The 25457-nt window shown below is 42.6% G+C and overlaps 3 protein-coding genes across 6 annotated transcripts; 1 reads left to right on the forward strand and 2 right to left on the reverse strand.

Moving 5' to 3' along the window:
* Window positions 1-1065: 1065 nt before the first annotated feature.
* On the reverse strand, window positions 1066-5365 carry CALR3 (calreticulin 3). The gene is made up of 9 exons (XM_069790324.1): window positions 5142-5365; window positions 4875-4976; window positions 4517-4720; window positions 3716-3810; window positions 2744-2953; window positions 2515-2628; window positions 2259-2402; window positions 1507-1599; window positions 1066-1417 (listed from the first exon to the last, which is right to left on the reverse strand). Exons 1-9 carry the CDS (start codon window positions 5326-5328, stop codon window positions 1250-1252), a joined length of 1317 nt encoding a protein of 438 aa, XP_069646425.1. The 5' UTR covers window positions 5329-5365; the 3' UTR covers window positions 1066-1249.
* Window positions 5366-5454: 89 nt separating this feature from the next.
* C8H19orf44 (chromosome 8 C19orf44 homolog) lies at window positions 5455-11138 on the forward strand. 2 transcript variants are annotated; one of them, XM_069790328.1, is made up of 8 exons: window positions 5455-5706; window positions 5953-6594; window positions 6847-7204; window positions 7778-7854; window positions 8232-8703; window positions 9589-9684; window positions 9815-9981; window positions 10440-11138. In XM_069790328.1, the coding sequence occupies exons 1-8, from the start codon at window positions 5455-5457 to the stop codon at window positions 10524-10526; spliced, it is 2151 nt and encodes a 716-aa protein (XP_069646429.1). In that variant the 3' UTR covers window positions 10527-11138. The 2 variants fall into 2 exon arrangements, with proteins under 2 accessions (XP_069646429.1, XP_069646430.1); XM_069790329.1 differs by having other exon boundaries at window positions 5572-5706; window positions 5953-6561.
* Window positions 11073-24028, reverse strand: CHERP (calcium homeostasis endoplasmic reticulum protein). Of its 3 annotated transcripts, none has more exons than XM_069790327.1 (18): window positions 23918-24028; window positions 23654-23827; window positions 22908-23089; window positions 22019-22156; window positions 21634-21785; window positions 21165-21276; window positions 20746-20835; window positions 19879-20113; window positions 19362-19540; window positions 18542-18938; window positions 16329-16567; window positions 15377-15510; window positions 14998-15084; window positions 14550-14699; window positions 14302-14418; window positions 13731-13825; window positions 12997-13182; window positions 11073-11782 (listed from the first exon to the last, which is right to left on the reverse strand). In XM_069790327.1, the coding sequence occupies exons 1-18, from the start codon at window positions 23940-23942 to the stop codon at window positions 11778-11780; spliced, it is 2697 nt and encodes an 898-aa protein (XP_069646428.1). In that variant the 5' UTR covers window positions 23943-24028; the 3' UTR covers window positions 11073-11777. The 3 variants fall into 3 exon arrangements, with proteins under 3 accessions (XP_069646428.1, XP_069646426.1, XP_069646427.1); XM_069790325.1 differs by lacking the exon at window positions 11073-11782 and adding an exon at window positions 11893-12200; XM_069790326.1 differs by lacking the exon at window positions 11073-11782 and having other exon boundaries at window positions 12989-13182.
* Between the last annotated feature and the right edge of the window lie 1429 nt (window positions 24029-25457).

Below are 25457 nucleotides of genomic sequence, written 5' to 3' on the forward strand. Positions count from 1 at the left end.
GAGGCTAGATCATTGTGGCCATATAAAAACTAAATCAACAGGAATTTGTTTCGGAAAAAAAGGTAAAGGGCAACTGTCATTCCAGTGTGTTACAATAGCTTTCAAAGTTCTTCACCCCACAGCATCACTGGAATTGTTCTACAGCACTCAGACAAGCAGAAGCGAAGGAATTTGACCTCAAGACGCTGCACAGGCTAGAAACTGGCCTGTCTGAAGTCGGGGCTTCCACAGATCCTCCCCATCTCCTTACCACACAAACCCTGCTCAGCCAGTGTCAGGGTAGCTGAAAGGTAAATGCAAAACCATTGGCTTTGGAGGTTTGGCTTCAGTTTTTGCTAAATTTATAGCATTAGTTTGGGGAGGGGCGGAGGGGGAAGGAAATGCAGAAGAGCAGAAGGGCCTGAGAAGCGATGAAGGAAGTGACTGAACAAGTTACATGAGCGAGTTACAAGACCGGTCAGACAAAAATAGACACATCTTTCAGTTTCTAATTCCAACCCCTCCACAAGAAAAGAAAAAAAAAAAAAAGTATATTTTAAGACAGCTTCCAAGCACTGTTATGTGTTCATTTCAGATTTTTGAAGGGGAAAAAATTGTCTGAATACATTTAAACTTCTAAGGACAGATCTGTGGACAGACTCTGTCTATAGTCACTCAGGTCCCACACTGAGACAGAGAGCTAGAACGTTCCATCAGCAGATAAGCAATGGCAGAACAGCCAAGAGCAGCCACGGTGTGTTCGCGGCAGCTATGCAGCTGCAAGTAATCCCTGAAACTCTGACAGGTGCACAATTACTACAGAAGCTTAGCAAAGCTTATCTCCTCCTTAGTCTGGAGTATGTTGTGAAACATGCTTCACGCATTTGACACGCTGAACCCTTTAATGAAATATAAAAAAATTATTATGATATTTCCTCAACAAAAATGAGCATAAATTTTACATTTAATATTAAACCATGAAAGTATAGAACACTTTCAAAACCTAGTACTTTATTAGAGGTGTTTTTAATACATTTTAGGAGGGCTAAGACAGTTAATAAAAAAACAACCTTTCTATAGAGAATTTAACTATGTTATGGTATTTTTATTAAAAATAACCGAAACTGGTCACAAAATTTAACATTGAATTTTTAAAAAACTCCTGTTTTAATACAACTGTATCACTGCAGATTCCAACAAGCTGTTAACAACCAAAATCTCTATAGAGAGACTTAAGTAAAAAAAAAAGTGAACTTCTTTCAAATAACAATTAAAGCTCTTCCTTCTCGATAGTGTTCCTCACTGCTCTAACCTTTCCAGATTCTTTTTTTCTCTCTAGCTTTTTCTTAAACCGTTGCTCCAAGTATTTTTCTTCTGTAACCCTTTCTCTCTCCTGCTCTTCCTCAGTCTGCTTTATGTTCATTTCCTTTTCAGGACCCTGAATTTTTATGCACCAAGAAGTTCTTGATCAGATTAGACAGGCGATTTTTAAAATGGGGTAATACAGGCACAAGAGTTTCATGTTACCTTTGTTTCTCCCCATGTTTCATCTCCAAAGTCTTCTGCATAAACCTCATCATCCGTTATCAAGAAGTTGTCAAAAATTGTGCCAGCTCTCACCTTTAAAGGAATAGGGAGGAAGGGGGGGAACACAACAGAATGCCTCTTTGTTTTCTTAAGAGCTTTCATCTCTTTTTTTAACAATATGTTTGTATCATATATTTGATATAGAATAATCATGTCAAGAACCCCATTAGATTTTTTTCCCAGAATTTGATGAAGAATTCTTTTTGGACAACTGTTTTCAAGAATGTAAAGGACTTCTTTTAACTTTAGGTACTTCACTGCTCTTCTACAAAGTTTTAAGTCTCATCACTGGCTAGTCAAGAAACCTGAGAGAGAGGAAGATCTGAGAGGCACCCGGGAGGGCAGTTTTCTCCTCATTAATCTTTGGGTAAGTCAGGAGTAACTGAGCTGCTTGAAACCTCAGTTACGCACCTCACATCAGGTGGAGTAAGTCATGTTTTACAATAGTTACACAAATTAATTTAGGCCCCTCACTTACCTGTAGATGATTATGATCCAAACAATAACTACAACAGAAGATCAGTGCGTCTTACAGATTTTCCAATTTTGTACACATATTTACATAACAGCAAGGTAAAGACACAGGTCTCTAAGATCCCCAAACAATAGATAATGTTTATATGCGAAAGGAAACAGGTTGCTATATACTCAGTGAGAGAAAAGTTCTTTACTTTCCAGTAAAGGCATCTTACCTGCCAGATATCTAGTCCAATGATGCTAATATTTTCATAGCTATAGATGCTGGAGTCTGGTGAGTAATTTGGATTGTCAATCTGTGGATGAGGCCAAACTCCTCTATAATTTGGGTTATCGATCTGCCTTGGTTTCCATTCCCCCTAGGATAAATGACATGTTCTGAATACAGTCAGGCACAGAAAGTTGCTTAAAGTGTTATCCATAACTAGGATTGCAAGATTATTTATACTCTGTATACAAGATTATTTATACTCTGTATAGAGGATTCTTGACCATAGGATAATGCCATTCTCCATTCGCAGCATCATCCCAGCCTTCAGGTTTCTCAGCACTGGTGTCCATAATGTATTCAGGTTCATCCCAATCCTTTAAAAAGACACAGGAAGATTAAGAAAGCAAAACTAGTGCAGAATTCAACTATATCAAACGTGTGTTCAGTAGAAATTAAATCCAGTAACGCAGAATAAGGAGAGAAAATTACCTCAGGTTTAATGTCATTTGGGTCATCAATTTGGATTCGATCATCCCAGTCAGCGGGTTTCCTCACTGTTGGATCATTAATTTTCCTTGGTGGCAAAAAATCTAAATCATCTTCTAAGTTGCCAGATGCAACCAATTCGTTATCAATTTTTACTTCATAAGTCTGATCTGGCCTTATAATCAAAGTATATAAATGTGTATATCCGTCAACCTGGGTTTTAAAGAAAGCAAGTAAAATTTTTTAAGAACCTTAAATATAGCTCTTAGGAACGGCCTTGCACCAGAATTAAAATACTAATTTCTAATGGAATTTTCATAAGCAGTAGTAAGAAAAAAATAATTCCCAGTCTCGTAGAGGGGAAAAATAATGACATTTTTTCACATGTATTTTCTAGTCCTCCCATCTGGGTCTCTGAACAAAACTGAGTGGTTGCAAGAAAACACAGTCTATATCTGATTGGCAAGAGGAAGTGTCACAAGATTGGAAATAGTATCAGATAAAGTAATGATTTTAGTTAGTATCAAATACAAGCTATTTATATCCCAAATAGGTACAGCAAAGGCACATAAACAGGCTTACTACATGGGTTAAAAGCAAAAATATTGAAAATACAGCCATTTATATCAGAAGAAAGTGTGCTCTCACTAGGAAATGTGGAATTAAAGTTACAATTAAGAAACACAATGACATACATTTCTTAGTAACATACAACACCCTTGCAACCTTGTTTCATCCTTTATCAGTATCAGGTATTATGAATGCAATCATTAAATTACAAACATATCATGAACTAAGAAATATCTAACGTCCCAAATTAACATGACTTAAGATATGATGAAAAGTAGAACTTCTCAAAGGTGTTACAGGTTTGGAATAGTTGTTTGGGTTTGGTGAGGTTTTTCTTCTTCCCTTCCTAATATCCCTGTAACTTGTTTATTTTAAAGTTTTTCTATCTTTGAATTGTATATTTACCTTGCATCTGATCGGTTTCTTGATTGGATGGGGTTTATTCTTGTAATTTAAAATAACATGGACTTTCTTTGTCTCAGATCCACAAATATCTGGCCCTACAAAGAGATTATATGCTTTGTATCCTTAACTTCTTTGCAGAAAAATACAGATTTGTTTACCTTTTCCTTCTAATACTGCTAGACATCTCTCCCATTCCACGTATTTTGATGTATTCCATTTCTAATGGATGACATGGCTTCTACTCAAAGTCTCTAAATCTACCTTAGAATTAGATTTTGTGTAGTTTGGGGTTTAGTTCTGCTACAGTTCCGTTACAGAACTAAACCCAGAAAACAAAAATCCAGGCAAAATAAACATTATCTATGGCATATATATAATTATATTAGATACATAATGACAAATTTCACTTTGACATACAAATGTACAAACTTCACTAAGTCACTGGAAACTACATACAAGTATGTAAGGGCAGAAAATGGCCTACAGAATGTTGTTTCAGTTAAAAGTCTTTAAAAAAAATAAATCCTGCTGAACAACTACTTTTATTCTAAGGTCACTCTAATAATTTTCAGTTATGTCCTTCAAATCAGCTCGGAATGTTTGCATAAATATGTATTTTGTTAATACATATTTAGAGATCTCTCAAGCATGGAAGAACTCATTCCTTACAGTCACGACATCCTTATTTTTTTTAAGACAGCCTTCCTTTATGTTTTTTCCACCATTTCCACAACCATCTTTGAAGAACTGCAGAACAGCAGCAACAGTATTTTAGTAATGAAGAAATAACTAGCAACTCACCAAACATGATGTAATAATGTGAATCTCCCCTTAGGTTCTTCTGGTCCAAGTCTGAGGAAAAAATCTTAACGTATCCCCCACCACAATCTATCTTCTGCTCATGTTTCACAGTATACTGAATAATCAGAGTCTTCCCTTTGTTACTAAATGGTTTAAATCGTGAGGAGATAGCGTAAAATTTAGAGTTTTCACTAGTTTGTAGACCTGTAGAGATATTAGTGTAATAGTCAAACTTACATGTTTCTCCACTTGCAATGAAAAAAATACTTTTATTGCCATGCATGGCACATCTATAAAGGCAAACCCCCAACTCTATAGAGACGGCTCCCATAGCGTGTTTGGAATGAAACCTGCATACCTTTATCTCGCACTGGATCTCCGTAAAACTTCCCTGCAGTGAGTTTAAACTTCCCAAGGTCTGCCTTGTACTCAGAATTAATCCACCTCTTCTGCCAGTTGACTGTCCCACAAGGCCAACGCCAGCAACAACACAAAAACAGGGTCAATAAGCACGGTACCGTGGCGGGGGGGGGGGGGGGGGGGGGCTCCCTCCCAGCCAGATCACACAGCCGTTACCGGCAGCTGTCTCACCGCCCCCTCTACCCCCCCGCTGCCCTCGCCCAACCTCCGTCCAGAAACTGCTCCTGGAAATACACCGTGGCCCGGGCAGAGCCCAGCACGGCCCCAAGGAGCAGGGCCAGCCTGAGCGCGACGACGGCCGGGGCTCTCCCACCGCGCCCTCTCAGCCCAGCCGCCGCCATGGCCGCCACCGCCCTCACACGGACTCGCGCCCTCGCGCCTCCGACCAACATCGGCCTGGCGCCTTTTCCGCCGCGAGCTCTGATTGGCTGCGCTTCCCTCGCTTATCGTGAAACGGAATCAGATTGGTTTAGCGGCCCCCGAGGGAGGAGCGGACTGTCACGTGCTCGCCCGGCGAAATGCATGCTGGGGGTTGTAGTCGGCCCTCTCACGGGTTTGGCTTCTTGGGATTGGCTGGTTACGCCCAAGCACGGGAGCGCCAGCGGGAGGGGGCAACTCTGCGCGGAGCCAATGAGAGGGCGGGATGTTGGGGAGTCCCGGTCTCCAGGATACGCCCCGGCCTGAGGGAGCTGCCGCTGCCGCCTCAGGCCGGTCCGTCCCGGATGGCTGCGATCGCTCGGGCGCAGATGGCGCGCGCAGGCCGAGGGCAGGTGAGGCGCCCGCTCTCGTCCCGGCCTCAGCGCCAGCCGCCCTCGGTCTGTGTCTGGGCAGCGGCGGGCCCCGAGCCGGTGTTTCAGCCGCCTGTGGGGAGGGCCCACACCGGAGAGCGGGAGGAGGGGACCCGGCACAGGCTGGGACGGAGGGCAGGGCCGTGGGGAGCGGGGGTGTCCGCTCGGTCCGGGGAGCTGAACTGGGCCGTCCGCCTCTGAGAGCTTTTTGCATCCTCTTCTCGGCAGGGACGCAGCGATGCTCCCCGTGGGAGAACCATCACAGCCGGGCGCAGCGTCCTTCCTCGCTCCTGCAGTGACCTCTCTGTGGTTGACCCAGAGTTGGAGAAAAGTGGAAGAGCTCCGTTCTGCCCCAGCAGATTCCTAAAGGTGCGCAACGAAAACGGACCCGGAAGCCGGTGGTGCCAGACATCGGGAAGCGCTGGGCGGACAGTGAACAGACACGAAGCAAAGAGCGCACTGGGTAGCGCTTCCCACATGCGGTCGAGCTCAGCTCTGAGGAAAGTGGCCCAGCTAGAAAGCAAAATCATGAATCGAAAAAAGCAGATGGAATTGCAAAACACTGACTTGGGCCAGAAGGCTTTGGAGGAAGAGTCCTTCTCGTCTGCTTCCAGTCACGAACATGGTGGAAGGGGCAAGAAATATCTGAAGAATTACGCTACCGCTGGTGGAAATACGACCCTCAGTAATGCCTGTTCTAAGGAAGAGGAAAGCATCCAAAGCCCTAAAAAGCAGGTTATGGTTAAACAACAACTTGGTTTGGATAGTGATGAAGAGGAAATGAGAGAATTGATGGAGGGCTCTTTGGAGTTTGCCAGTGGAAATGAGAATTGGAAGGTTGTTCTAAGTGATTCTAAATGGGGTGGAAAGGTAAATACAGACTTTGCTGGATTATATATTTGTATTTACACTTTCATGACATTGTTTTAAGTGGTAGGTCACTTTTTAGATAACACCAGAAACTAAATTTTAATTTTGCATTTGTAGCTTGCTCATGATATGACTTAGCTTCAATTCATGTTTTAAAATTACTGCATTTTACCCATTATAATTTATTTTCCTTTTTAGTGATCTACACATAATAAATGAAGTAACACATCTCTTTTTCATGTTCTTCAAAAGAGTAAGACTCCAGTTTCGTCAGGAATACCTCCTCCATCTCATAAGGAAATTTCTCTGATAGAGGCATCTAAAACATCTTCTTTTCATAGCAGAGACTCAGAGAAAAATGGTTTTGGTAGAGGTAATTCACCAGCACCTTCACCAGCCAGCAGAAACCTGTCAGTACGACATAACATGAGATCTCAATCGCCATCTTCTTCCATGAAAGACAATACCGTAAAGATTACTCTGCCTAGAACAGGCAACACCAAGCAAAGCCAAATATCGCTTGAAAGTGACAGAAGTGAAATAAAATCATTAGATGAATTATTTTCAAAAGCAGATGATGCAGAAGATTCAACTAGCAGCAGCTCAAATGGTAAGTTCGTTCTAAATATTGTCTCAGTAGATTTGGCATGAACTGTACTAATAATCTACTGATAAATTTACTAATAAACATGGGCAGATGCTCACTTTGAAAGGATTCATTGGTGTAATCTTACATAAACCAAGGCTTTATCAAAGGAATTATGTTGATCTGTTTCTTTTTTCTAGTGTAACGTATTTGTATTTTTCTTGGCTTTTGATTTAATGGTTTCAGTTTAATGATCCTTCCCTAGGTGACACTTACTTATGACATCAAAAGAATCGCAACATTTAGAATAGTTTTCATATATCAATGGGACAATGTACTAATTGGTCTGAGTAGGAACAGTGTGAAGGAGGGGCAGCAAGAATCTCTTGGGTTAGATCCGCCAACAGGCAAAGGAGGAAACTTTAGAAAGAGCTGCTAAGTTAAAGGTTTAGAGTGACTGACTGCTATTACTTTTTAGTATTACACTTTAAACTAGGAATGTAGTACTAATTTTTTTTTCCCCGCTTTTCTCACGTAAGGGAAAGTGTACTGTAATCTTCATGCAAATTCTCATGACGATATGTCATTTTTTTGCAGACTTCAGACTGAATATCCTGAGCCTTGATGATTTGGCACCAAATATCACCAGTGAGGCAGCAGAATTAAAGCAGAAAGTAAGTAGAAATTCCCTACTGGCACATATTTCCATTCTGCCTTTGTTTGGTGGAGGGTGAATATTCTAAAATAAATACTTCTGTCCTACTCATAGGCTCTCTGCAGTGGGCATGTCTCACTAGCTGTAAGGGTTACCTCAGGATTTTACAGTCTACTGAAACCTGACCAAATTCTTTTTTTTTAGTGTCTGCATTTCCTTACTAAATGTAACAGCACTGCACAGTTTGCGGGGTGACACAGAAGAGCAACATTTTTATTTCCTAATAAAGCAGTAGCTAACTCAGTGATACACAGCAGAACAGATGAAGAATAACGGAGGCATATTCTAGGTTATATTTTGCTGATTCTTCTAACATACAGCTGTTTTGTTTTACAGGGGACAGACATTGAAATTACTCAAGAATCAAACAGAAATCAAAAAAATGATACATTCCTGGTGGAAAAAGACCAAACTTCTCTTAAAATGACAAGTGCAGTAACTAGTGTGAATGATGCTTCCGAAGGGGCTATTGAAAAAACTGTGACTGAAGCTGAAATCTCTGAGCATTTGAGTGGAGTTTCTGCAGATTTCCCTGGACGCAAACAGGATTATCTTGATCATGATGAGAGAACTGTAAATTCAGAATATTCTGAAGACTTTGAAAAGTCTCTGTCTACAACAGGCAGGGAATCTGTATCAAAAATGTCAGAGGAACTTTCCAAGAGCTGCACGTATTCTGGAAAACACCCATCTTCAGCATCGTCACCTTTATTTACCAGAGAGCAGCAGGACCAGGTACACAGAGTAACTGTCAAAGAAACTGCGGTTCAGACAGTGGATCCTCCATTCACCTATTGCTGGTCAAAGAGTAAGTTCACAAGGTATTGCCCTATTGAGGCGATTTTTACATATTTGTATTTTATATGGAATATAAATAGTATATATATATATAAAAATATTTATATGCTAGCCTTAGTCAGCCTTGATAGAGTTCTTAGTTTCAGTACTAGCTTCTCCTGGCTGATGTTAAATTAAAAACTTTCTAAAGCCCAACACTTTAATCTGCTGTCTGTAGAAAAGATTGGGATTGAACAAAAAGAACTTGGAACTGGTTTTTGCTGAAAAAAACCCCAACAGGAACGCTGGATGGATGAGGTGGTGTTAGTGACAGAGCTTGCAATAGCCCCAGTAATACTCTCAAACAGAATTCAACATCTTTATTGTATCTTTACTATTGTAAACAATACCATTGTATTGTTACTAAAGTGATCAGCCATCATAGAGTTCTTTTTTGCATTGTCTTTGTTTCTTGGGAAAGCACTATAGCCCCATTTACAAAAGACCGCCGTAACCTTTAACTGTTTCTAAGGGGTAGCTCTGTTCCTACCTCTCTTTACTTAAAGGAAAAAGTGGGAAAAGCCACTTCTTGCCACATTCAAGGAGGAGAAAATAGAAACTTGGGTGTGCTTGAAACCAGGAGCTTCTGTCAAGTACAAAAGCCTTTATTTTTACTCTGTCTAGGGTTAGAAAAGACGCCTTCCGCAATGGCATGTGTTGTGAATGTGAAAGTAAAGAAACTGTGGAGGTCATAGAACTATTCTAGCATTTTTTTTGGCTGACAGTTTCTTGTTAGGCTCTATAGCAGTTCTTATGGCAACTGATGTCCCAAGAGACTGCTGAAGATGAACCGAGTTCTAGTGCTACACCCTTCCACCCTCCAAACCCAGTAATTCTGATTTTCTCCTATACACAGCAAACACCTCTGCAGTACTTGACCCACCGGTAGGAAACAGTTACGTTGATCCAGTACCTATTGCCAGTCACGTCGTCAGCACGGATGCAGTAGAAGGTACTGAAAACCACGTTTATTACTATTCTGTTTTACTACATTTTACGCATCTAAGCCCTTCTTGGATTGTTTAGCCCTTACTCTCTGACTGTAACATATCACTAAAGTATACACTCTCCATTTCTTGCAGCCTTGACAGCGTACAGCCCATCAGTTCTCGTTTTAAATGCCATGTTGAAACAGCACTTGATGTTGACTCAGCAGTTTGTAGAGAACATTCACCACCTTCACTTATCCCTTGTGGAGTCATTAGAGAACGAGAAATTCCACTACCATACCCTGGAAGAGGCTAAAGAGGTATTTCTGATAGACAGCCTAGAGACAGCCTAGACAGCAGCCTAGAGAGAGTGAGCATCTACTCCTTTCCGAACACTTCTAGTAGTTGCAGCAAACAAATTTTCTTTGAATATTATTCATTAATGAGATAAAGTTTGTATTATCACTGAATAAATTACTTTGTAGAAGAAGAATACTCTAATGCTTGTGCCCATATTAATAACAAGTCAGGAGTTTATACAGTAAAAAAAGACTGAAGTCTTACTGAAAGCCATAGTTTTGAAAACGTAAGCTTTCTGCTGTAGCATTTAGCTGTCCTCAACAAGCAAGGATCTTCCTAATGCTGCAACAGAAGTATCAGTTTCTGTTGCTATTATAGAAAAGTGCAGGTGTCTTGACATGAAGATTTATTATTTATTAAATACTACAAAATATTTGTCTACATAATAATATACAAATTTCTTTAACTTTTTTTGCAGTACATCAAGAATCACAAATCCCCACCTCTAACAATTGAGCAAGCACGTGAAGAAATTCAGAAAGCACAGGAGGAAAAACTGCTTTGATTCTTTGAATTTTAAGTAAAATTTACATTTATGGAAGTCAAGCTGGAACAAGAAACCCTTCCAAATCGCAGAGATAAAAAGCTATAAACTCTGTGCTAGAAGGATTTGCACTAACTGCTATGTATTTTACTGTTATTTTCCTACACCTGAATTCCATACTAATGTCCATGATACAGGGATAGGCAGGAACCTTCAGACAGACTATGTCAGTGTTCAGCAAAAAAGAAACCAAGAAAAGCCTTCTCTCCAAAGGGAGTGTGGTAAGTCATCACAGGATGCATGTTTATGGTGTAGATGGTGTGTTCTCTGGTCACACCTGTGATCATGGTAGAAATGAAAGTCTGTACTATGCCACCAGAGGAGTGTGATCACAGTAGAAAAATACCAAGTCCTGCCTTCAGTACCATATTTAAGCACTGTTTATGTATAATTAGCCCTGCCAGATTACAACAAAACCAAACACAGGCACAGTTAAGATAAATTCAATACAAGGAAGGCTTATAGCCATTGTATGGGAATCCATTTACTCTGAAACAGGAGGCACTATTTTCTTTTTATTAAAAAAAAGTGTTTATTGGAAGGCAAAACAATAAAATTCACAAGTTGATAACATACAGGTGTTGTATGCTGATTCACAGACAGTTACAGTTCCACAGCTACAGTAGATCTAGAACAAACTGATATTTCACCATATTAACTGAATGGTTTTAAGAGGCTTTCTGCTATACAAACAAATGACACTGGAAGAGGTTACCACCACGCAGACCTCTGGAGTGGAAGTGCAGTGCAAGGGCCTAACGTCTTCAGCTGGTGGTCTCTGGAAACAGTTACAAAAGGTTTTTCTTTTTCTCATTTAGATTAAAGGAAGTTTCCAAGAACGTTTCATTGTTAGAAACTTGCACAGCAGAGAAAATGGATTCTCTTCTATTGAACTAATTAGCTTTTATTAAAGGGTATATACAAAAATATAAAAAGCTTAAAGAATGTCTTCCATTACAAAGCATTGAAACATCCCTTAGAGCGCTTGAAAAGCTAGAACAGTTAACCCTCGTGTTCTGACCAGAGTTGTGACTGCAGCAGCTGGTGTGTAGGGGCGTTAAGTTGTAGGGTAGGTTCTAACAAGCTTGCACAGTGCTCATAGGTCACCTGTACTGGAACTAGATGCTTCATTCCCCATTTAGACATTAGGATACACTGCTCAGCATCAGTCTGACTTGATCCCAAGGCAGCACCCCTCCACTTCAAATAGAATTAACCTTTTGAGAGAAATAAACATACATTATGGAACTAGAGAACATATAACCGTATTAGATAACCTCTGTATTCCACAGGAATGAATGAATCACAATCCTGCACCAGGGATAGCTTGACTGGGGTTTAATTCTAGTATAAAATGGGTAACTAATTAAAAAATTTTGCAAAATAAATGGAAATTCTTAAACTTGCTAGACATGTCATAGTAACGACTGGCCTTTTTTAAAGACTAAACGACAAATGTTGAAGTACATGTCATAGCTTTCCATTTTTCACCATAGTTTTAAAAGTAATTCATTTGTCACTTCCTCCAGACTTTAATCCGGATTTATACAAGTTTAATGTTTTGTAGAAGATGCAAGACATCTTTCTTCAGAGAGTCTTATTCAGGTGGTGGAGGGTCTTGCGTTTCACGCTTCACTGAAACAATAGGGAAAAGAGTTCTTACACATTCTGCAGTTACCTAAGCTGTCTGAAATGTTTCATGGAATGAGGGATCTATTAATAAGGAGTTTTTCCTTTTGGGCTTTATTTGAACCCATTTGATTACACAGATCTACTGCAGCCGTAGGCAGAAGTGACTTTTCATTTAGCATGCCAATTTTTTTCCTTTTAGTCAGTGCCAAATGTAGTTGTTCTACTTAACACAGACTCTCTGCAAGAATCCATCATTTGGGTAACTGTCTTCATCTCTTAGGAAGCACCTCCACTTTTTTGGAACTCTTCCTGCACTACAGTGAATTTACTACCAGTTCTGGCTTTGGCAGAACGTGGCGCTAATTGTAGGAAACTCAGGAGTTGGGCAGGGAAAAACAGTAAGTGTGGTCTAACTTCATCCCAACCACAGAGACCTTCCTGCTCTGGCAACCATCCCTCCTGTGGCATGGCTCCCTCCTCTACCTTTGGGATTGCTCCTGTTTTTTAAGGGTAACATTCAAAGATGCAGGCTCTTGGTATTGCAGCCAGGAAGTGGCTTACACCAAACAGGCTAATGAATTAATGTTTCAGAAATGAGAATACAACACAACTCCTAAAAGGGCAAAGATGCTGGGTTAATCCCAGTGTACGTCTACTTACCTGTTTTACTGTGTCCATTACATTAGAGAGAATTAAGAGTTACTAGTCTTTTGGTTTGCGTTTACAGTCTACAGTAAATAGGACAAAATCACTATCAAGTCTGCACAGTTTTTTAAATTGCTTAGAAACATTCACTTACATTCATCTCTGGCCTTCATGCGTGCAATAAACGAGTAACTTTTATTTCTTCGGTAGTTTTCGTAAGGGTCATCTAATGCAACTCCCACTCCTTTATATTGATCCCATTTGTCTCGGATATCCCCGCCTTTAATTGGATCCTGAATTCCTTGTTCCTTGGCTCCCAATCCACCAGATCCACTCCATCCTGCAGAAAGGACACAACAATGTAATCCTGTAACTATTTATTACTAGAATTCTGCAGACAGACAGACATAGACATTTTGGAAACAACCAAAGCAAGCGTCAATTTGATACAGCGGGATGATAACAGCCTGCCTGAAGCAACATATGAACTGTCCCATTTATTTCCAAAGCATTAATACGCAGAGATTCTGGGAGCTGCCAAACATCAGCACTATCCCTAAAAATGTGTAAGGCAGCAAGGGGAAAGACGGCGCAAACCCAATCTGTCCAGTCAACCCTGCTGATTACATTACAGGGTGATGAAATACCTCGGGGCAGGTAGGTTCTATCTGATGCCAAACTCAGATCCCTGTCTTCCATATCCTTCCCAGAAAGGCAGCTACCACCACTGCTCCATGTTCTGTATACTTATACCTCTGAATATCCTTATGCTGACCTTGGACTACCAAGGGATAATTACTTATGAACATGCATTAATTAATTGTGTCCAAGAGTTTGGTGCCTGATTTTGTTTCCTAGCTTGTGTAAGATTCCAGAACAGCATCTTACCCATTTTCACTAGCATTTGATGGCCTTTATTTTCTTCTCCAAGTCTTGATTCTGGTATAGGAGGCCCAGAACTGGAGCCCAAACCAGCAGAAGAACTAAGGAAATAAAAAGAACAAATTTAGAACAAGTGATCCTGTTCTGACAAAAAGGTCTTTTATATTCTGTTAAACATTAACGCCCAATAGAATCCCATCCACTCTACTAAACTATTCTTTTATAAGGCTACTGGATTATGGCATCACAAAGGTGCCATAAACACCCTACCTGCTTCTCAATACATGGGAAATAAAACACTACGGTCTTCCTAAGAGACTACTCACAGGATTCCTCCTGCTTCCTAGAAAGGCATACAAAGCCTTCATAGTTGCAGAGTGTTTTAACAAAAAGCCACCACAATAGAGTAATATTCTCTCTATAAGCATATATCGCATCTAAATAGTTTCTAAATCTGCTTTCTATCTTCTTTTCTACTATTTGTTCAAATGCTTATTGTACCCAGCTTATGAGAAAGCACCCTCGTCGGTCCTTTTCCAAACAACCCAGGTAAAAAGAGAAAATGAGAAAAGCTTACGGAGGAGTGGGGCTGCGAGAGCGGGACCGGCGCCGCCTTCCTGGGGAGTACGATTTCGACCTTGAGCGTGACCGTGATCGCGAGCGGCTATGAGACGAGCGGGACCTGCTCCGGCTTCTGGAAAGGGAGAGCACACAAGATCAGATGCACAAGTTACCAGAGCAACATCCACGGTTCCTCACTCATTCCTGAGGGCTGGTTTTTTTCCCACCCTGCCAGTTCCCAAGATTCAGCCCATTGCACTCTACCTGGACTGGGAGCGTGAATACGATCGTGATCGGGAGCAAGAGCGAGATCGTGACCTCGAATAGGAGCCAGATGATTTTGAAGATCGTGAATTGGACCGGGAGGATGAGCGACCTCGGCTTTTAGACCGACTGCGAGACCGAGAAGGCCCACTGCACAGATAAAAGCAGAGAAACTCCAGTGAAACTCCTGGGAGAAGCACGGCAGATGCAAATATACCCCTGATTAAATTCAAATTACACACAAGCACTGTATTTCTGCAGACAATCCAGTGAAGACTGGAGTGTGGCAAAAACTATTTTCTGCAGATTGGAGAAATTCCAGCAGCTCAAACTCAGTTATTCCATCAGCATATTGCTGAACGCTTTCCCTCTGCATTTAGCCCAAGGTATTCCAAGCAGCTTCCAAACAAAAAGCATGCATCAGAAGGCAGCAGACAGGATCTCTCACCTATTTCTCTTCTCCTGACCTTTCCTCCGCCTCGCTCTCATTTTAGCTCTGAAGAATTCGTACAGTCCGTTCTGCTCCCAGCCTTCACTGCAATAAATCAACCACACATAGAACCGACATCTGTAAAATTCTACTTTGATCAATGGAGACGTTCAGGATTTCCACTAGATTTTGCAGGGAACAAAGGGCCTCGGCAAAAAGGCCTCACAAATCTCAGCGTAAGATCAAACAGCGTGTGCAGTTTAAAATACAACAAGAGCACTCATTTCAGCATTAGAAGAACCAAGACACAGGCGAAGGAAGAGAGAGGCACTTCGTGGTTTGAGACAGCTTCTTAGGGCATTTTCCTTACCATATTGTTAGCTATACCTACTCTTACCTGTTTCTAGGCCTGTCATGAGATGGTGGACTATAAAATGCCTCAACCGCAGCCAGTAGTCTCTCACTGGGGGGCATTGGGGGTGGAAGACGTATATCTTTAGGATCTAAAGGTTTATACTCATGATCTTCAAGCTGCCGGAAACAAAACAAATTACATTCGTGTCATGTGTCATGGGGTGGCTACCTGAAGAGATAAATATAGATTTAACTGTGTAGGGACCTCACATTTCACTATTGGATAACAAATGGTCCAGAAATAAGTATTCTGCAGATGACCCAATGCTTTCTCGTGCGATCACTACCATTTTGAGTTCTATGAGAAAAGCCAGCACTACACAGGTTGCAGCATTAACTGGATCACCAGGTAGATAAAATGCAGATCTCACCTATCCACCTTTGTGATAACAGTGCCTGGATGGAAGCCTGGCAAAAGCTGGTGTATGCTGAGTGTAACACAAAGTTAGAGATGGAAGAGACCTAATGCATAAATGTATATATCCCCGAAGATGCTGATACAGATACTTCGGTTCTCTATCACTCTTTGTATATATAACATTAGTGTTGCAAAACATCTTTATAAGAAAGAACTCTGAATACCAAAAACTAGTACACAGTGGCCACATCAGAACTGCAAAGTCCCTCTGCCCATCTGAAAATCACTGGTGATTTCTCTTTGCTAAAAACAGGGGTAAGATTTTCAAGAGTAAGTTAAGTCTTTCACATATATGAGCTCAAATGGCTTTCACGGGGACACGACACTTGAAAATTTTACCATTTTCACTACCTTCTCCCCCTGCTCCTGCCCTTGTATTCCCCACAACAACTTTGGCTGATGGTTGCTGGATGGAAAGATTTGAAATTATAAATGTCCATGTTAAACTGTCCCTATTACTGGCCATGGGATTTTGATCTTTTTATTCTACTAGTCAGGGCCCATTGCAAGCACTTACTTTTACAAGTGGAGCCATCAGTCCAGCAGGAAGATCAAAGTAGGGAACATTTGGCACCAGGCTAGGATCATCATGGTTCATGTGAGGGGGCCCTTGTCGCCGCATGTGAGGAGGCTGCCCGTTAAATCCATGCGGGGGAGGCCCGAAATCTGGGTGCTGTGGCCCCCCCCAGGGAGGATGCTCACTGATTCCAGGATGAGGCAATCTATGACCAGGGTGGTGATGAGGAGGTCCAATTTCTGCAGAGTGGGAGGATTAAAACATTTTATTTAGCTATAGAGAAAGGAAAAGCAGAGACATGTACTTCAATTAGTGCATTTATCCTAAAAAACAATCTTGGCACCCACAGCCTTGCAGATCCAGAAAAGCAACAGAACTGAAGAACTAGAGGCGGGCTACAGGTCCACATTCATTAATATCTTGCAGTGCCTCTCCCTCCCTGGCCATAGCAACCACTTCCAAGACAACAGGATACTTTAACCCTAAGCCACTGCTTACTTTGGGATGTACTGTGGTCAAAAAGTACCAGAAGAAAGATACGCTCAAGAACAAAAGGTTTCAGATGCAGCAGGGCAGCTACTGATGAGATCTATTTCTGAAGCCTAAATACACAATCGCAGCTTTGCATGGACCTGTAATTAGTTCTGTCTCTATGCCAAATCATCATATATAAAGAAATAAAGATGGCAGGAGTTAACTCACATGAGTAGGTGACAAGAAAATACTTTGATTAAAGAGGCGTTTCGAGAAGAGGTAGAGATAATATCCTGTTAAAATAGAGAAGTGAATGACATCCATCCAATCACTGATGGACGAACCATTTCCCATGAACGCCAGGATACCCTGCTGAACTCATTGCACTATACAGAGAAAAACGCAAGACTGAAAATCAACATCTTCTGCAGCAGGACCAACAGTTTTTGCAGGAAAAGCCATTACAGTCACTGCCCAATCTTCAGCCAGTATTATTTGACTCATCTTCATCAGAACTTAGGCACAGTCTGTGTTGTCATTGCTTCACCACTTTCCTAATTTTAGCCATCTGTTTTAGTAGATACGCCCTCCCAACAACTTTACATGAAACAACAGATGTTTTGGATCACCACTACAATCCAAAACAGAGCATTTTTTCTGAGCTTAAACCTTAATTCCCCCAGGACAAGAAAAGCTGTTCTCCCTACTCGCTACCACAACTTTAAAAAAAGAAAAAACCCAAAACAACAAACCCAAAGAAACAGGAAAAAAAAACAACCACCCCCCCAAAAAAACCCAAACCCAATTTCTACTGGAGAAGTTAATCACAATTCTAAATATATAAGCTCCAATTCATTGGTTTTCAATGTTTTTTGCAGTTGGGGAATCGAGAATCTTTTAAGCTTAAAACAGCAACTCCTACATAGCAACATAATTGCTCTTTTAAGTGGCTTGTCATACAGAACCACAGTGATCTTTAGACTTTATGTTGATAAGGATCATTCCAGAATAATGATAACTTCTGCATGTGGAATAGAAACTACGTCGGCACAGAAGTATACCAGACTTCACAAGGGAGCCCGCAGCCAAGTCTGAGCCACAAAGGCCAGGCAAGCAGTGCATTGACTATGCTCTCAGACACCCCCCTGTTCCAGCAAGAGAGCAAACCAAACAAGAAGGAAAAACGGGGGTAAGGATCATTTCACCAGACACTACCAAGCCATACAACATTAAGGCAGATAAATAGCTTTTCAGTAAAAATAGAGAGAAGAAAAGAAGGGCATGGATGAATGTATGCACAAGAACAAATGCTTCCAGCCTGGCTTCCTCTAACTTCCTCCATCTACAGAGGGCACAGCTGAAGAGCCCTCATCTATGGCCTGATGTGCAGAAGGTTGAATTTACAAGCAAATGCTGCTCCTCACCTTTGGGCTTACTATTTTTGAAGTGAAACAGTCATAAAAGGGGTGCCTATAGAGATGCTGACTTGAGTTTGGATTACAATTTCTGGTTATCTGCACCCGTTAGAAAAGGAAGACTCAAAAAGCAAGGAAGCATCGAACTCTGCATCTATTTCCTACCGAGTTGTTATCAGTAGCTTCCCAAACCCCCGAACTCAACATTTCTCAGGAAAACCATAACAGTCCACCACGAATAAGCTGTCACCCAAAGCGCTAAATAATTTTGTAATGGCAATCAGCATTGCAACATAAGAAAACCTGGCCTGGTACACACTTTACCTTGAGGAAAATCCCCCTGGGGGTAATCAAAACGATGAGGATAAGGAGGCCTTTCAAAGGGATGGCGAGGTGGAAAATCATCCTGCATGAAGCGAGGTGGAAAGCGGTTGAAATTATGCGGATGCGGGGGCTGGTTGAATTGGGGATGTTGCTGATGTGGAGGAAATGGGCCTCTGAAGTGAGGTGGCCGCTGCATTCGAAATGGAGGTTCCCTTTGACCCCCACCCCATGGAGGTTGTTCATGCTGGTTGTTCCACGGTGCTTCAAACTGGTTGTTCCAAGAAGGATCCGGCTGGTTGTTCCAAGGTGTCTCCCGCTGATTATTCCAGCCTTGATCTCTCTGTTCGTTCCACATTCCTTCATGGTTGTTATTCCACGGAGGACAATGAGGTGGTCCCTAGTGGTGAAGAAGCCTGGTCATTAGACTACAGAAATAAAGAACGCAATAAAAACAATCTACTGTTTTTAAGTAAATATAGCCTGTAGGCAACGTGCACAAGTGAAAGAACTTGCCGAATACAAGGTCTGAACAACTGCAGCTTCAGAGAAAAGACAGGAAAAGACCAAACTGCTACTGAAATCAAACAGCTCTGTACTCAAGACAGACCTTCTTGTTCTGCTTGGTCATAGGGAAAGTGTGATGGCTGACAAACTGAAATACAGTTTATACTTTGCCTTTAACTGGGCTCAGAATAAGAAAGCCTGGCATTTGAATCTGGATTTCTAACTCTCACAGTTTTTCACCACACTTCCACAACCAAGATGGTCATGCTGAACCTCCACCTCCCTCTACACCTTGTTTCAGAACTGCGTTTCTTACCTGTTGTTGACCCCATGGTGCAACAGGGTGAGGTTGGTCAAACCAGGGTGGTTTATTTGGAGGAATCTGATCATGAGATCCAGGGCCACGTGGTCCACCAGAGGCCGGATCCTGCACTCCAGACCCTGTCGTGTCATACTCCGTAGAACCAGCTAGAGGCAGCTGAGATTTACCATCATCTGAAACAAATTGGAGACTATTACAAGCATCCAGGTCACATGTAGTTAGTAAAACACCCGCACACCTACAGCAGGCTCCATCTGAATTTCACTGGATGTGTAAACATTCTGCAGAAATCTATTACTGGGAGAGAGGATTTCTGATCCATTTAACATTCGTTTCTTTGGTTCTTTTTATATTCAAGCATCAGACTGCACCAGCCGCAAGCCTCAGAACTGTTTCAGGCTTTTGCCTGAACCAAACCAGTAACTCACTACTAAAAGAGGAACAACAACAACAAAAAAGTCAGTGTTTCCACCCACTGATTTCTGCTCATGTCCCCAGAACAGGTTAGTACCTGCTTGCGTAACTGGAGCAGACGGCGGAGCTGAGGCTGGTGCTGCTGTGGGGGCTTGAGGTGGGGGTGTTGATTTCACCTCATTCTCTAGTGGTGGTATTTGTATTTGTTGCTGCTGCTGCTGTGTTAAACTGTTTACAAACTCTTCATGTTGAGTTTTCAGGTTCTGTATCTGCTGTTGGAAGGCTACTTGTACGGGCTGTACTACCGTTGCATATTCAGTGATCAAATTTGCCTGATAAAATAAGATAAATTAAGAAGAACAAGTTAAGACTGTACCTAAAACAGTTATCCTATCTGCTCATTCAGAACCTCCTATATTGCTCTCCACCCCCTCCCAAAAATGCACGAGAATGCAGGATAACCTGCTGGCAGAACCACCTGGCCACACTATGAAGCTCTGTGAAGATTTCCAAGATATTCTCTGCCGGCTAGAATCCACTGTCTACATTCAATACAGCTTCAAATACAGCTAAAATCAACAGCATTCATTATTAATGCTAAAAATGAATAGTTCCTGCTGCCACAACAATTTTTATGCTTGGTGTATCCAATTTAAAGCTATGGTTTCTTTAGCTTCCTTTTTACCAAACATTCATTTCCATAAAAAGAGAACACACTGTCAAATATGTACATGACTGTAGCAGTTACAAATGCAAATAGACTTTCCAGGAGCATATCAGCAGCCGGATTATTGAATGTCTGAAATAACAAGGTTATGTTTTTGTAATCCCTTGTAAACAACTTCAAGGAGGGGGAAAGGAGAGAATTAATATTTACCTTTCAAAAAAAGGAAAACATTTCCTAAATTTGTTTTCAAAATATTTACATAAATAAGAAAACTGTTACTTTTCTTTTGTGGCTAACCTGGTACTGGCCAAGTCCAAGAGCCGGGCTCTGTAACTGCTGAATAATTGATTCATCAAAGTACCCATTTTTCTCCCATAGTTGAAGAAGCTGCATAAATTCAAGAGTGAAAGGTTTTTAGAAATGCAGAACAATAAAAGAAAAATTGAGCCACAGCATTTTTATGTCTCTACTTTGTCAAAAGACCTAGGATTTCAGCACTTGTCTTTGAACCACTGAAGATACAGATGCATTCATCATTACAATAACTTTTAAATAAAGGTACTTTCAAGTTCTAGTTTAAACATGAATTAAAGCACATCCTGTAATAGACTTTATGGAGACAATCAGACTAGAAAAATCTTCTTCCATCCTCATATCTGTGAATTTGCCTGCCACTAACCTAACAAAGCAAAACATACAGTTAAACCAAAACTCACTCTGGCAATCTTCTGTTGCTTGTCCTCCTCCACTGCTAGAAAACTGGTACAATAAATAGGCACAACCACCTTCTGTAAAGCAGCCAGGAGATCTCGTGCTTGCTTCCGCTGGCTTCAAAAAAGGAATGGGAAGAGAAGAGTTACCGCCTTTCGCTATAACACTAAGAGCACTGTAACATTCAGTTCATCTCCACTTCTGCTATACTAGAAGTAGTGGATTCATAAAATGGAGTTCTCTACACTTTTACGGTCAAGTCTCGTCTGGAGGGAAAATAACACAAAGCAGGTAAAAGCTGAATTTGATTATTAAAGCACTAGGTATTTGTGCCAGCTATAGACATCTTAAGACAGCTGCTAAAAATGAGTAATACATTAAAGATAAAAAGTCAAACTAACAATGTATCTAGCAGAGAGAGACTTCACCAAATTAATCAAAACATCAAACCAAAACCCACAATTTAATTCTTACCAGTGATGCAATACATCATTGATTAAGTAGATTAGATGTAACCGAAGCTCAAAGTGAGCTCCTTCTGCCGTTATACGATTTCGCAGGTGCCCAGCCATCAGCTCACAGTGTGCAGGAGACTTTGCATTACTAAACATCCAGTTCTTGCCAGCCTTAGAAAAGCAAATTTAAAATATTTTAAGCTAGTCTAACATGTTCACATCATATGGACTTCCTAGAACTCTGAAATAACTGCAAGAAGTGAAGTTTTCAAGTAACAGCTATCATCTTACCTACCATACAACACAACAATAAAGCTGCTGTTTACTATACACACAATCTCAACATTCAAATTATACTTAATCCACAACACCATCAAATAACTGTTCAGATTTAGGTCACTTACTGAAATTGCATCTTTTGTACAAGTGTCAATTATTGGCTGCAACAAGTTGTCAAATTCATTCATATCTAACTGAGTTTCCTCCAAAACCTTCTGCATTTGTTGCTCAATTGCAAGGGCTACTGCTGATGTGACTTGTTCCTGAAAAAAAGAAGGAAAACCAAAACAAAACAAAAAAAGAATTATATTACATCCAATGTTCTTTTGAAGAACTAAGCCTCTGTATCCCTGTCCTCTTAACTGTAAGCAATTAGCTCGAAAACCAAGACCTTTTACAAGCAATGTAACCCCATAAAAATGTTTCAGTTATTTGTCTTTGAGAATATTCTTCTCATTCTTCCCGAAAAGTCCAGTTAATTTTCACCTCTAAAGTCTCTCCATCATGCAAAAAATAATTGCGGGAAGCTCCTAAATGTATAGAACACAATCTAGGCATACTGCTTTCCTCCAGGAACTCTTCAGTTTGGTTCCCACTAGTCTTAACAGCAAAACGTCACCTGCAAAAACCAACTAGTTCAAAGCACGCAGTTCCCTTCCACCCCTAATCAGAAACCACCTTAGAATGCTACAGGCTGGAATGTCTTGCAGTTCCCAGCAACTGCAGCATTAAACAAAGATTAAAGCAGTCACAGTTTTTTCTGCTCTACAAACCAACAAAGTTTTTGATATAGTAAATAAACTGTTTTAACCAAAGATCAATCTCACTAGCACATCAGATACGTCTGTTGTAAGGAGATGACGGCAGCTACCACAGAACAAAAATAAGCAAAGTAATACTCCTCGTCCTCACCACCACTAGTCAGAAGGAAGCCTTCTTCTCCCGCTTTGCTCCTAACTTCTACAGCCACTGGCAGTCTAGGATAAACCAGGTGAGCGCTTATCTTCAACCAACCTGTCTCATGGCAAGGAGATGCTGCTCCTGCTGCTGCAGATTCCACTGACTCTGCTGGATAAGTTCCTCCACGGAAGGAGTGCCCTGAGGAGCTGGGATAGGTGCAGCTGGTGGGAGAGATGGTTGTGGCAGTGGCTGGATCTGTGCGGTGGCCTCAATATCTTGACTTTGCTTGCACAACACTATCATCAGACAAAGCAAACTTTTAAAGTAAGCCTCACAGAGAAACCTGCTACCACCAACCCACACACAAAAACCGTGCCGGTTCCAAAACAGACCCTCGCATAATTGCTTAACACAAAACAAAAATCGTGTAGTCAAGGGTGGATGGTGCAGAAGAGGAACGTCAGCAACTCCTCCCGCGCTTCGAGAGGAATGACTCCAACACAAGAGCAGCCCCCGGAGCTGCTGCTGCTGCGCTGCACCACCCTATTCCCGAGGGCCCTTCCCGGTGTTGAGCTCCGTCTCCCTGTGGTGCAGCCCTGCCTACCTCCAAAACCCGCAAACGGGGAGGGGGAGTGGGGGGAAAGGCGTGAAGAGCCGCGGGCAGGGCTCGGCCAACTACCTGGAGCTCAGAGGACGGGAGGAGGCTGCAAACCAGGGCTGGCGGGTCACAGCAAGGCCGGGAGGGAGAAAAGCGGCTCCGCCAGCGGGGGCCGGGAACCAGTGGCCGGGGGGGGGGGGGGGAGAAGCAGAGCCCGCCGCGGCCCTGTGCCGGCCCCGCGTAAGCCGCGGGCCCCACTCACGCTGCTGCTGCTCCAGGGCCAGCTTGTACTTGTAGTAGCCGTAGAAGTCGCCCCCGAAAAGGAAAGAGAATTTGGGGTTCTCCTTCTGCTTCTCCATCGTCATCTTCTCGAACTCGGGCCCGTTCCGCGCCACGAACTGCGCCAGCTTGTCGATGACATTCCGCAGCTCCTGGTCTGTGAAGAAGCAGCGCCGTCAGAACCCACCGTCCCCGTTCTCCCCTTCCACCTCCCCTTCCCCTTCCCTCCCGCCCGGGCCGCGCTCACCGTCGGGCGGCAACGGCATCTCCATGGCTGCGGGACAACGGGGCACGGTCGCCGCCGCCGCCGCTGCTAGGCCGCACCGGCCGGAAGTGCCGCGAGACGCCAAGGCGGCACACACGGCGCAGCTGCGCTTTACGGCCCCGTCGCTATGGAGACGGCGCGCGGCGGCGGCGGCGGCAGGGGCACGTGCGGCCGCTCCCCCCGCCCGCCGCCCTCTCCGCGCGCGCGCGCGGCGGGCGGGAAGAAGCGTCCTGAGGAGAAACCGGGGATCGGCCCAGGGCGAGGGTCGGGGTGTGTGTGTGGGGGGGGGAAAGGTGCCCGGGGATGGCGGGGTAGGTCCCGGGAGTGGGACCCGAGGTCGGGGGCAGGCTTCGGGAGCGGGAGCCAGGCCTGGGGCAGGCCTAGGGCAAGGCCCGGCCGTGTGAGGAGCCTGCGGGTCAAGGCCTGAGGCAGCTCTGTGAGGGTTGCGGGAGCCATCTCGGCACGTCAGCTCGCACCACACATCGCCTTCACCGGCCCCTGAATGAAGGAGAAGTTGCTGCTGGGCTGCGGTGTGTGAGACCTCATCCTTTCCCGCTCGGCTCCCCGAGTACCTGCAGGGCCGCCGGATCACTCCCGTTGGAGAAGCACACGGTTCCTCTACTTTTAAAACATCACGTCCAAGCGGCAGTTCAGTTGCCAGAAATTGAGAGAGAGCATTAAAAGAAAGCATGTCATTTAACGTCTGTTTCATCTCGGGGGACAAGCCATCGCAGCAGCACTTCATAGGTAGACCACTGGTACGACGGAAGAAGGAACATGGATGTGTAGGAAGCTCAGCAGGAGCAAATTGAACCTAAAATACAACTGTTAAGGAAAGAAAGTGCAGTTGCTACGCAGGGACATTACTTAAGCGCTGTTGCTTTCTTCAAGTGACTTCATTTCTTCATGCAGTTAAAACCAGAATGTTCAAATCATTTCTGGTTCTTAACTTCCCTTTTGCACCTGATACCCCGTTATTTTTCAAAGTGGGATTAAAAATATTTACATGGCTGCTGGATTCAGGAAAACATTCCTTCAAAAGCAAGGTACTGATCTGATCAGCTTCACACCGAAGTCAAGAGGTACAAGGCATGGCAGAAATTGCTCAGCTTCCTCTACTTATGCAATTCAAAAAACCCCACAAAACCGCACCACACTTGAAGATCGTGGACATGAGAACTAGACATCAAAACTCGAAGTGGGGCCCAAATAATTTTAGTGTCCTTTAATATTTTAGGAAAACTGAATCTACAAGTGGAAAGTGATCATCTGGGAATAACATGAGGCCAAAAGCAAACCTGAGCATCCTAATGCTCACCTGGAGCTGTAATCATGATTTTAGTTTCAGGCATTAAATTGCAGGATTTCCAGTCACACAGGTAACACTCACAGACATCCTCACAAAAAGGTAGAACTTTTTATTCTTAACAAGACATACCATGAAGACCCCTCTATATTATCTACAGGATATAAAATCTCAGAAAGAGGCATGTTTCCATGTATCCAAATAACAAATGAAAAA

The sequence above is a fragment of the Haliaeetus albicilla genome, chromosome 8, assembly GCF_947461875.1.
Source record: "Haliaeetus albicilla chromosome 8, bHalAlb1.1, whole genome shotgun sequence".
NCBI classification, from domain to species: Eukaryota; Metazoa; Chordata; class Aves; order Accipitriformes; family Accipitridae; genus Haliaeetus; species Haliaeetus albicilla.